The sequence below is a fragment of the Eucyclogobius newberryi genome, unplaced genomic scaffold (genome assembly GCF_026437365.1).
Source record: "Eucyclogobius newberryi isolate DKJ021-1_F unplaced genomic scaffold, fEucNew1.0.hap1 SCAF_7, whole genome shotgun sequence".
NCBI lineage: Eukaryota > Metazoa > Chordata > Actinopteri > Gobiiformes > Gobiidae > Eucyclogobius > Eucyclogobius newberryi.
Window position 1 is genome coordinate 32,408,308 of NW_027316389.1, and position 13,414 is coordinate 32,421,721.

Here is a 13,414-nt window from a genome sequence, read left to right on the forward strand (position 1 = left end):
TGTTAAGTGTCATGCCCAAGGACACAACGGCAGTATTCACCAGAAGCAGATGCAATTGCACCACCAACCTGAGGTTCAGTGTCGGAGCTGTTTATTACATGTATTACTATCTCAAGTGATGTCTTCGACATTCCTAGAGACACTGCTCTATCTGAAGCTGTTGCAATTAAAAAACATGTACATTAAACTATTTTTTCTTCTATGAATTCTGCGTTCTGCAGTTTTGAATAGTCAATGGACCCCTTTCTATGCATAAGTAATTTTAGAGCAATATTATGATGAACAAACTGTAACATGTGTCATAATGTAAGACTAAATACTGTCTGACTTTTGTTTTAACACAATCTGAACATAAAGAACTGACTTAAACTGCAGCAGCTAATTTGTGCTGTTAAACAAGTTCCTCTCACATAACATTAAAGTCACAATTTTCAGTTGGTCACACTCACCTTGAGTTTTAAGACCATCTAAAATATATGCTTCCTCATTGCCTTGAAAGAAAAGAAAAAAGCAGAAGACATGTCACTGATAATCTGATTATCTACGATGACAAATAATACATCTAAAAAATAACGGCTCATGTGGAGGAAAGGAAATGACTTACTGCTCTATTGTGAGCACTGTTCTTGCTAATCCTGGCTCACTCTGAACTGAGTTCTTCACATGAAACTCTCAAACATCGCCAGAATTCATCTTGTTGGTAAGGTTAGGTCTTCTTTTTTATAACCAAAAATGCCAACCCAAAAAGTGTCCAAAAGTCAGATTAAAAATGGTTAAATCATGTGTAATATTAAACAAACCACTAGAGGACAGTATGTGAATAGGGCTGATCTGTTTTAATGCATGTTCTTTTCTTTTCTAATAGATAGCTGCTTGCTAATTATAGTGAAATAAGGAATGTAATTAGTCATTTTTGGTGATGTCATCTCCAGATGTATTCATGCAAAATATAGAAGACAAAACAAAAGCCATTTCAGTTTTGGTTGTAAAAATGTTTTGTGGTGGGTTTGCTGGAAGACTAAAAAGCGTACAATGCTAATTTTCCTATTACCAACAGCTAATAGCTTAAGATAATTTGTTATCACATTGTCACCGTGTCCTCTCTGCCTCTGCCGGTCTCTGTGTGTGCTGCCTGCAGAGAACAGTGGTTGCCCCTGACAACAGTTGCTTGGAGACGGATGTGGGATGACATCATTGCATTGGGCACGCTTCCACCTTGGCTCCACAATGAATGAAACCGGTTACCTCCTTTGTCAAATACAGAAATGGGGTTCTTTGCAACACATGCTATAACAAGACAAGTTTTTATAAAGAACTTTGATTATCTAGTTGTGGGTTAGGTCCAATTATTTTATTCCATTTAGGTTCCAATGTACCTGGAAAGCTGTTTTCAGGGTTCATAATGATCCAAACAACCATTATTAAGACCAACAGCCAAATTCTGAAGAACACATATGTTTTGGTATATCTTCTTTCTTGGCTTCTAGCACTTGTGTATTAGTTAAAGCGCTACTCTACTGGCTCCTGGGTGTAGACAGGTTTCCTCTGTGCGGTTTGGTACAGTTAGTTGTGTGTCACGATGCTGCGGGTCCAGGGAACAGTTTTCCTATTAAATAATCAACAATCAACCTTAAATGTCTCGCAAAAGCCAATATTTTCTTTGGGCCAAAAAGCTGCCTAGGATATGCATTAAGCCTTACTTTAGAGGACGAAATGCACAAAACGTAACCACACTGCTGTCTTATCCAGTTTGTATTTAAACAGGGTCAGGGATGAGTTTGTAGTAAAGTCAAATTGAGCTAAATAATAAAAAAAAAATGGCCCTACACATCAGGCTCAAAATATGGTCAGACCTTTTCGGCCGTCTGTGTCACTGGTTTCTAAACGATCGGCATCGACCATGAAAACAAAGAAACATTGGTCGATCTCTAATAAAACAGATGTCAGTAATCCACCAAATTATGTTTAGTAACACATTATCTCCTTCTTTCCTCTCGCTTCTGAGTCCTATGTCCTTCTCCTTCAAACTCCAGCCTCCGTGGCCCTGTCCCATCCATCTTCTCTCGTGCTAATGCTGTGTCTCTGCACCATAGAGATAAGGCCTTCCCCATGTCCCTTCATCACACAACACACAGCCTATGTAGTCTTTGCATATAGAAGGGGCATTTGCAAGGCCTATAGGCTCATTCGTTTGGTAGAGAAATATATAATTTGTTTTTTTAATGATTGCCCACTCCCTCCCTAAATGTGCATTTTTTATGGACGCATGTGAGACCTCGAAACTGAAAGCGAAGAATACATATCTTAATTATTTGGATTTATTTTGGGGGAAAAAAGAGCATCTTTACCACTCAGGCTGTGGAACTCCTTATGCATGGTAATTCCAGATTGCAGCAGGATTAACCCTCTAAGGCACCGTTGAGCTTCTTAAATGTTGTTAATTAATTTTGACTTTAAATGAGCACTTTAATTCCATAAACGCACCAGATATTTCAGGGTTCATTTTATATTTATGTTGAATATTAAAGAGTTCCAAGTTTCTCCACGCTGGAAAGAAAAATGAATTTATGAGATCCATCAATCAAATATATACATGGAAAATATGCAAAGAAGTACCAACGAAACACAAAACTTTGTGTTATTTTTGTAGCAGTGTAGAAGACATTTATTGAGAAAGATAAAATGTGTAAAATGTCCTGTTCAAGCTAAACACCAAGTTGAATGATCCAATGTATGAGAAGACGTTTTGCATTTTTGGTCAAAACATGCACTTTCCTTCCATTATCTCCAAAAAGACCAATTGTGATGATAGTGGACAGGCTTGACAGCAGATGGGACGACATATTAAGAGAATAGGAGACATAAGGCCGGTGTGTGGAGCTGGAAGGCCTTGAAAAGCACAGAGAAGGCAGTTATAATGGAGCTCCCCGTGCTGTGATGTGCCCTAATTGTTAATCATTGCAATTAATTCCTTTGTTTCCTGCAGAAGCCACAGTCTGTTTAGCAGCAGCTCATTAGCTCAAGCTATACTGCTAACAGGGTTTTTTGTTTTTTGTTCGTCTACCAAATAATTGTAGCGTTTTCAAATAACAGACACAGGAAATGACTCTCGGAGTACTCTCAATTCACATTTGTCTTAGATGTAGCTGTAGCTGAAAATGGTGGTATGAACAAATGTGTATACATTATTGAATTGCCATAAGACTAAAACAAAAGCGTTTTTACAAAGTTCTCCTAGGCGATTAAAAAGGTCATAGACATTTTGTTTTGGACAATTATGTTGCCTTAAATATTACCTTCTAACCCCTCAATTAAGTAGTTAGTAAGCCTGAAACTTTCTTAAACTAAACTAAGTCTTTATTCATGCTTTATTAAGGCTATTCACATGTAGTATTAGAAAATGGCTCCTATTTTCTATTCTGCATTTTAAAAACCAGAGCAGCTAATAGTTGAACAAGAACTAGTTGACCTACATTGGTGTAATTTCAAGTATCTGCCCTTGAACTCTGCTAGGAATCCAAATAATGAAATGTATATTTATAGCCTATTGCTCAGTTAAAATCGCTGTTGCACAATGAATTAACCTGGTTGATGTCTTTGTATACGACCTGGGTTTTTTATTGCAATCTCAACTATGAAATGTGGATGTAGATAATTGTTACCGTAATTTATATTTCTTATTTTAATTTGTCTTCTGTTTGGTTGTGACAGGGCTTATTAACCAAAGATTTGTGCAGTCTTGTTTTTTATCAGGAAGCAAATGAGTGATATGACTGTGTGTGGAATTTTATCATCATGCAGTAAAGTCAGATTTCTTCTCAGGGACAGTAAAATCGACCTTAGTTTAATCAACAAGCTGTATTGTTTGTGGTAGCTGTTTACGTGAGTATGTGCTGATTTAAGTTTAACTCAACTGTCAGTACAACTCAGTTTCCTACATTAGACCCATCTTTCAGTGTCACTGGGGAGACCTGTCCGGGGCAGTGGGGCAATCCTGGAATCCTATATTGGATGTTGAAGTGTCAGTGGACATTGACATAGAGCCTCATAACTCCACATTGCACATAACTGCTGACAGAAGGTTTAACCTGGCCCTGCCCCCTCCCTCCGGATCACCATGCAAGCAGTGCACAGGACAATACCCCAGGTTAATACACTTTAAGAGATCATGGACACAAGGGATATCACAGTGCAACTATAAGGCCAAACTGAAGGTAGCATAGGTGGATATTACACGTCTGTCGGGCGTGTTGTTCTCTGGGTATTTCCCATAGTCAGTAGCCCTTTAAACCAGTCACTCTGCTGATCATCTTCTGACCTTAGCAATGTCCCATATAGTGCTAGTAACAAAAATAGAACAGATAAATAAAAGTGCTGTAGCTGAGATATACACATAACTCACATAGAGAAAAATAATGCACACCCTGAGACCATGGTATAGCATGTAGATGGATACATGACCTTAACAACATGCATATTTCACTTACATTTTAAACAGATAATTCCACCCTTAAGTGCAACTAAAACTATTCAACAAGCACATCCTGCACATCCAAACACACACTAGCCTCTTCTCGGGCTTACACGTACAAACAGTCAAAGACACACAGCAGCAGCTTTTTTCTTGATGAACCCAATATGACGTAACATTTTTGTCTTGTGTCTTAATCATGTGACAAACAGTCCCCAATCGCAACAGATGTATTTACTCACTCTCTAATGCATTTCAAAGTCAGATTTAGCGATAAGGAATTGGTTGAAATATGCCATGGAAAATTGATGAGGATCCTTATATAGCAGGCCTGCACCAAACGGTCAAAGGTCAGCCCAATAATGAGATTTTTGCTCTTCACTTCCCCCCTGCACTGCCCCCCTGTGGCACTGATCCAATTTGGACATCATCAGTCAGTGCGTTAGTGAGAATTATGGACTTCAATATAGTGCGCCTGGTGCGTATGTACCGGTAATGTTTATGTGATTGGTGATGTGGTGAGGGAGTAGGTGCTGAAGGCAGCTGATGATATGATCTGTTGATAATACATGGTCAGAAAAAGCAACATTGGCCTATTTTGTATTTAACATAGAAAAAGTAATAATAATGTAATTTAAGGCATTATCTCTCTGTGGAAAATCGAGTTTGATAAAACAGCTTTTTAGCAGCAGGCTATCCATAGATTTAAGAGGCATAAAACATTTGCACAGCTACCACAGCATAATGAATCCAAACAAAGTTAATTACTTTTTAATAGAGCTGGGCAATTAATCGAATTTTAATTCATCATGTCTAATCACCAATGATATGGTTGTTTTTTTTTAAAGAAAATACTGCAGCCAGTCCTCTGACAGCATAGTTCAAACTTTGGGGAATACATTTAACATTTTTAATTTGTTTATGAAAAAACTATAATCTATTGAACAATATGAGGATGATAATCATGATCATTTTTTCCTTATCACCCAGCCCTGCTTTTGTCCGAGGACAATCAACAGCAAAACAACAAAAACAGGCTGGAGCTTAGTAGTGATAGTAAGTGCTGAAATGAATCGAGCCTTTGAAAGAAAAATGTGTGTCTAAAACAAAAACACTATTCAAGGTTTATTTACATTGGACATGATATGAAGTGAGAAGTAAAAGTTAATGAAAACATAACTAATAATGAAAATGTACCACAGCAAAGAAAACATAATTTTAAATGACAAAAAACCCCACTCAGTCATGTAGGTAGTAAGTCTCTGGTGTGACATGTGAACATGTTGTGGACAGGTCTACAGTGGCTGTAGCTGCAGGTGAACTCCCTCACTCCCATCGATCCTGTCACTACATGTTTGTTGAGTCGTCTGTGCCACTGCAATCAATGTTCCTCTGTGACAGGAGGTCTCACTCGCTTTTCTCTATCAATGCCATTCAGGGCTGCGAGTAATTCCATTACAAAAAAGCTTTGATTATTGTTTTATTGCCTCGATGATGACACTTTCGAGCGCAATACGCCACTCTGTCCTCTGTTGTGCTTGATTAATTAATGAATTAATAGCTTACTGTTACAAACAGTCTGGTGACGATTTAATTAGTCCTTTATATATATTATATATATATATACAATGAAATGTTGCTGTTTTGGGGATGCACTTAAGAACTTTTTTTTTTTAAGCAGAAAATCCTTATTTGTTTATTTCTTCTATTACTTTCTAAAAAAAATATTTAATATGATTTTAAAATGGTTTACAGGATGTACAAAATCACTCGATTAATCGAAGAAAAGAGTCAATAGATTAATCAATGACTAAACAATAAAGATTGGGTAAAACCTTATCAAAAAGCTATAAGAATATAGCTGCGAGCAGTTATAAATGGCCATTGTGGCCTCACATTCCAACCATACTATTTTTGTATTGTGCTTGTACAATTCTTTTCAGAATGGGGTTATCAAGCTTTTAATTAGCCTGGCATACCTTCCCCTTCTACTTTCTGCAGGAGAGACTGACATCAGGTGCTCAGCGAAACATTTGTTTTATGTAAATCCAATTACCGCTACTGTACTTGCCGCACTTAAGGCACACTTAAAAGCCTTTAATTTCCTCAAAAACCGTCAGTGCAAAATGCGGTAATCAAGGGATATGTTGGCCATAAAAACTATAATGAATAAGTTTGTTTTTCATGGTTTTAAGACCAAAAAGGTACAGCACCGTTAAGCACTTCGACTTTCCTCCCGTTATAAAGATGTCAAAAATCTCATAATTTATCTTTATTTAGATGAGGAACACACAAAAACAACAAACATGTATAATAACCCCTATCTCAAGTAATTCAATAAAAATAATAAATCTTAAGGTCTAAACCAAAATAATTTTAAATTAATAGTTATTTTTTACTGTGTAACGCCTAATTTGGCATCCGCTTCATGCTAATGATTCTGATATTCTCTGTCGTACGTATGTGGGTCACTCCAGCAGCACCTTCTATATATAGTTGTCAAAGAGGGAACAAGGCCAACAATCTCCACGGTTCTGGATGCGGCCAGAATTGTTTTTCCTTTTTTTAAGTATTGCTGTATTTGAAGTGTAGAGGCACCATCAATGTCCTCCTCTCCTCATACAGCCAGCCCCATCTCCTGTCCCCTGTCAGTGCAGATGCCAACCGAGCCCGCCAGTGCGAGGATATATGATTATGTCTTTTCCTCTTATAATGGTGTCCTCCCTGCTTCCACCGTCACCATGGAGACTAAGGGATGCAGTAGAGAGCAGAGGTGAGGATGTGTTCAGGGTTACATTCACACGCCTTCTGTAATGTTCTAATGGAGTCGCAATTACACTTTGGAAGCTATTTGTACCCCTTATAGACCATTCTCAGTAACATCACATTCTTTTTGTACTGGGTGGCAAAAAGCTATCAATTAGCAGTATCTCTCGTTTACAGCTGAGGACACAATTTTAGCTGGATTTTCCTCTGATTTTCTGTCGTGCCAAGTCAGTCCCTGCTTCAGTCTCGTAGTGTGGAGCTGTTACAACTGGACTTGGGTCTAAAAAGTGTGCACCGCAGAAAGACATGACTAGAGCCTAGTAGCAGTCATTCAACCATGTAATAGAGCCGATTTTGGCTGTGCTCCGGTACAGCAGACTGTTTACTGAGACTTCCACAATCGAGGAGCCCAGCGGCCAGTGAAACATTAGTGGAGGACACGTTGGAAACAGTGTTACAGTTTTATTTTCATTTTTTCAGAAGAGAACAGTTGCAACAGTGTGGCATATAAAGGAATATTTCTTCCTAAACACCAAATATATAATGCGAAAAGTACAGACACAAACTAATTTTACACCAAAAGCTAAAGCTATCAAACATCAAATCAAATCAAATCAATTTATTTTTGTAAGGCCCAAAATCACAACAACAGTTGCCTCTGAGGGCCACAGGGAGAAATGAATCAACAATGTCTGTGGTGGCAAACATAAATCATGCCACTAACTGTGTAAATCAGCCTTCCTCCTTTTCCCCCTCGTGTCTGACGTTCTCATCTGTTTGGACACAGCTCCAAATAACACGGGGTTTCAGCTGATAAATCGATGGGAAGTTTGTCCAACTTCTTTTCCTCTGTTGCCACTTTTAAGATCCATTCTGTGACCGTATATCAGTCTATGGGCCCATTAGAGTCTTGAGTTAATATCACAGCTAGCCTGTGCACCACAATCTCTGTTTTAGTCGGCAAGTGATCACACGACTCAGTTTAACCAATAAATACTCACTCACTCAACAGTCGCACCTCACCGGGGCAGACAATGAGCTGTGCACTCCCTTGTGAACGTCCCTTACGTGCATGTTTTGGAATCAATGATGAAGATTGAGAAGGGTCAATAGGGGTAGTAGCTATAGGAATGGAGTATAACACTTCAGACAAATATAAAAGTAAATAGACAGCAGAGGTGGAAAGTAACTACAAATTTGGGTCAAGTGACATCACAACGTTCTAGAATCTATAGTCTCTATAATCCCTATAGTTTAAAACTGAACTGTAGACAGGTCATAATTCTATGGTAGAACTTGCTGTTTAACTTGCTGTCAGATTACAGATTTGTTGATCTAGTTTTGGTTGGTTTATGGTGAAAACTGAGTAAAATTCTAGCCATGTAATTGTACTTTGTACAATTATTGTACTAAAGACAAACGTGCTGTATGTGGCCCGCGGGCCGTAGTTTGCCCAGGTCTGAGCTAGAGGATTAGCCTACATTGAAAGTTTCACCCAGACACACAATTCATACAACTCCACACAGAATGGCCCCATATAACCCCACAAGAATCAGTCTTAAGACCATTTTGCTGTCAAAACGTTCTTGAATTTCTTTGGAAATACTTGTTCCAAAGAAGTGAGATTAGACTTCCCACACAATTTATTTTCAAAAGACGGTGGTCTTTCCAGACTGGAGAGTCTTATTACATCTTTCTGTGTGGAGAAAAAGCTTTGTGTAACCTGTTTGTGTGTTGATTTAGGAGGGTGAGTCATGTCATGTCTATTATAAGTGGAGATGGATCAGGTTGCTAGGCAATTAAGAGCGGCTATTGTCAGAGGGGACAATGGTGGACCCATAGTGTCCTGTCCTCCTGTTCACATGTGCTTTCTCTTCCCTCTTGTACAAGATTGCAAATATAAGCTTGGCTTCTCTACCAGAGGCCTGGGAGCTTGAGGGTTCTTCAGTATCTTTGCTGTTCCTGTCTGATGTTTTTCCGGGGATCTGCTGTAGCCCCTCCTCCAGTTTGGGGGTCACTGCCCCGAGTGCTCCGATGACCACGGGCACCACTTTGGCCTTTACCTTCTACGCCTTCTCCAGCTCTTCTCTGAGCCCTTAGTATTCCGCCAGTTACTCGTGTTCCTTTTTCCCGATCTTGCCACTTGGTATTGCCACGTCGACCAGAGCGGCTTTCCTCTGCTGTTTATCCATCACCACAATGTCTGATTGGTTTGCCATTCTGTCAGTCTGTATCTGGAAGTCCGACAAAATCTTGGCTTGGTCATTTTCTTCTACTTAAGTAAGTAAGTAAGTGCATTTTATTTGTATAGCACCTTCCACAGACAGAAGTCACAAAGTGCTTCACAAAAACACATAAAAACAAACAAATAACAAACAATAAAACAATAAAAACACAAAGAACTTCCAGTGAGCAATACACATATCAGCCACTTCAGTTAGATCTTGCATCTCGCTCATTTCCACATTGTTCCAGTAGCCCATTTGTCTTTAAGGTGCTCAGGTTCCCCAGCACCTGACTCAGACGGTGTTTGGCCAGGCGATGTCTGAGCCGACATCTCATGTATTTCATTATAACTCATCTTTGTATGAGAGCAGATCCCTGGAGAAACATCAGACATCTCAGTCCAGAAAAGTGCAGTGCAGGAACAACGCAGAACCCTAAATCTCGCTGGCCTCTGTAGAGGACATGTGCCACCCACAGAGGGTGAGAAGGGATTTTATTTTATTTCTTTAACCTTTATTTAACCAGGCGAATCCCATGGAGATTCCTCTTTTTCAAGGGAGTTCTGGCCAAAAAGCAGCAAAGTTTAATGCAGTTACAACATATATATACACAAACAAACAACATTAAAATAACACAGGTTATTATTGATGCAGTCTCCAATGCTTTCAAGAAGACAAGAACTCCATTTCCAGTCTTTTTGCAACATGTTCCAAACAAAAGGAGTGGACAAAGGCTGTCTTCCCCAGATCTGAGCAGTCAAAAGGAACAGAGAGCAAGAGCTGATGATTTGATCGTAAGGAACAGGAGTCAACACTTCTCTGCGTGATCATAGTACAAATGTGCGGAGGCAGTAATTGCATTGCATTGTAAATAAATGTTTACCACCAATGTCCTTGCCTCGTATCGGCCAGAGAAGGCCATCCCCCTCGTAAATACAAGTTACAGTTATAGCTTACATTATATCTAATGTAAGCTATAACTGCTTAATTTTCCCCCACATCCTCCGAAGGGCTCAGTTGACTTGGCTGTTGCGTACCACCGTTGCACACAGTAAATATATGTAACAGCACCTGCGTCATTGCGCCTGTCTTGATCAGCAATCAGCTACTCGAGTCGCAATCAGGAGACAAATAGCTTGGAATAAACCTGAAATGATGAGTGGGTTTCAGAGTTGCATAAAGAGTCTGGGTACCGCTCCCAGCATACATTTCGTGTAGATTGCTATGGATTTTTTTCTGGAAATAAATGACCATTTTGCCTGACAGAAGATTCAAGTGATAAGTTTACAAACGTGTATTATTTCTAACATCCATCCTTGCCAACCATTTTAGCTCCCATTATTACACATGTTTTCATGGACTGATGAGAACTGCTGATCAAAATGAGCCAGCATTTAAATTATGAATCATTCTTAGAATATACTCAACTAAAACAATTCTTGGTCCACTAAAGCTCTATGAGACAGTTCTCAAAACTATTAAATGTCTTTATGATCTAATCTAATATCTGACCCAAACTGCATGGACCTGACCACAAGCTCTCAGGATCATTCAAAAATAATTACTACCAGAAAACTTGATATTTGTTTATAAATCTACCCCCAAATCCTAATATTTGCAGTAAAGTACTTATATAATAACAATTTTGGTCGACTAATATAATCAACCAATGAATCGACTAAACAACTAAACAACTAGACTGCATCGAACTATTAAGGTAATGTTGATAATGGTCATGCACTCCTCTGCACAGATAAGGGCAATACCCACTGTTCAAATTAAGAAGTAAAGAAAATGATTTGCACATTTTCTACTAATCTCTTAACTTGCACAATGATAATCAGGAATTTATAATATGATATAATGAAAATAACAATTACAAAAGCAAAAGTGTTAAGACAAACCCCTAGAAATCCTTGCAAACCAATGTTCATCCCATTATTTTCTGCCCATTCTAAATATATTGCCATCTATGCAATACCAAACCCTGAAAATGCACGCTTTGCTTATCTTGTCTCTGTAATCGCCTCAATAGCTGTGTATTTCATCTGACTCGCTCCTACTAGATTTGGGCGAACACTGAGTTGACAGTGAAAAAGAGAGATAGAGGATGAAGGAGGAGGGAGGAGGAGGAGAGAGAGAGAATGGACCCGCGATCGTTGGGAAGGGAGCTCAGTGTGCATAGCTGGAGGGAGAGAGGGGAGATGGCAGGGTTTTTGGACACTCAACGGTTGTAAGGGAAAGATCTCATTTATATCCAAGCTGACAGGGGGAAGAGAGCCACATGAGTTGGTGGATACATGCTTGGTCAATGCATGTGCGCGACTGTCCGTGGGTGATGGGTAGGGAGGGTAGCTCCGTTGCATTGAGGATGAGACAGCGTTTCTAACCGGATATATTCCACACCAGTTTTGGATACTACAGTTTTTTTGCAAGCGTCACAGCACCAGGAGAAGCAAATATATCAGCTATGGAGGGGCTGCTGTCTCCCATGCGTACACGGGTAAGTTACCATGGAGATGAAGGGGAGACACTGCAGGCAAAAATAGTTTTTTGAAGGTTTTATATCACTGCATGTAATTACCTTTCAAAAATATATTGGTTTATTTAATAGATTTTTTCAAAATACATAATAAATATGGATTTCGAGATATTCATCATAGCACTTGTGATCATGCTATTTTATATCTCATTCCTAATAACTTTTATTGGACTTTTTACCCCCCCAAGACAAAATACTCAATGTGACTGAGAAAAAAACATGTCAGCTTAGTCAGTTTGATCTGCAAATAATGATCAGAAATTAAAAAAAACGAAACCTGCAGTGTCTCCCTTACTGTTACCCACTGAGGGCATCAGCAAAATGTCACACATGAGAAGATTTGTGATGTCTTACAAAGCCGGCAAAATGAATTTATACATGCCATTGTCGTCTCCGTGGTGATGCCAGAAGTCGGGAGAAGTTTCGGAGATGCCAGTGTTGCTATGGGCGTCAAGGAGACCGCAAGGGGGGGGGGGGGTCTTTTGTGGATTTATTGTAGCATGAAAGATAAAGCTTTGCAAATATGAGTAGGCAGTTTTGTATACTGTAGAATGACCGTGTTTGAATTGTGCATGTTCACGTTCAGTACTTTTGAAACAATTGCCATAAAGGTGCAATGGTTTTAGTGTCCATAATGAAGTGGCTCAATGTTTGCAAATGGCTTTTCAGTCTTTGGTTAGCTCAATTCATTTTGGACAGAGCTCATTGTACATTGTGCTGGCTGTATACTGGCTGCCTTGGTACTGTAGGGATTATTGTATGTTTTAATGAATGGGAAAAGGGCAGTTGTTCATTTAGCTCCCGGCTAATGAATTGACAATAAGGTGGCTTGGTATTTGAATATAGTGGGATTCTACAGTGCAGTGTATGTGTATGTGTGGTCAAGGGAACTGTGGTGAGTTGCCATTAATATTTATAAAGGAGTGATTGTATTTTTGATATGAGAGAAGAGTGTACAAAAGGGATCATGTGAGTGGTAATTACATTTATTCGGGGAAAATCCAATATCATGCTTCAATTATAGATAACTTATAATATCAATGATTTAATGTGTTTTTACAACCTTTTATCTGCAGTAACAACTTGCGTGTCCTGTTTGCCACAGTAAACAGATTAACAAAACCTCCAGCTCAGCTGCCGTTAGAACTCATTTCCACATCCAAGTGTAATGAGTTTGCATTATTCTTTAATGACAAAGTTCAGGGCATTAAAAATGCTATAAATCCCACAATGCAAAAAATTACCCTAAAACCACCAAGACACTTAGAGCTAACTCACTTTGCACCAGTAACTGACAAAACTGTCCATGAGATCATCACCAGTCTGAGTTCATCTACATGCTGCCTCGATGTGTTGCCCACCAGATTTCTAAAGTCTGTGCTGAACAGTTTGTTAGCACCATTCACTCAC

The 13,414-nt window shown here is 39.0% G+C and overlaps 1 protein-coding gene across 2 annotated transcripts in view; it reads left to right on the forward strand.

The window, feature by feature from the left end:
- frmd4a (FERM domain containing 4A) overlaps nt 1-13,414 on the forward strand; it is a 166,745-nt gene that overhangs the window by 10,112 nt on the left and 143,219 nt on the right. Inside the window, exon 1 of one of the 2 annotated variants that reach the window (XM_072434673.1) lies at nt 11,649-11,965. The exons of the other annotated variant lie outside the window; for it this stretch is intronic. Coding sequence (XP_072290774.1) covers nt 11,933-11,965 — 33 coding nt within the window. The 5' untranslated portion in view covers nt 11,649-11,932. Of the gene's footprint in view, nt 1-11,648; nt 11,966-13,414 lie in introns of those variants that run through there. 2 annotated transcript variants of the gene reach the window in all.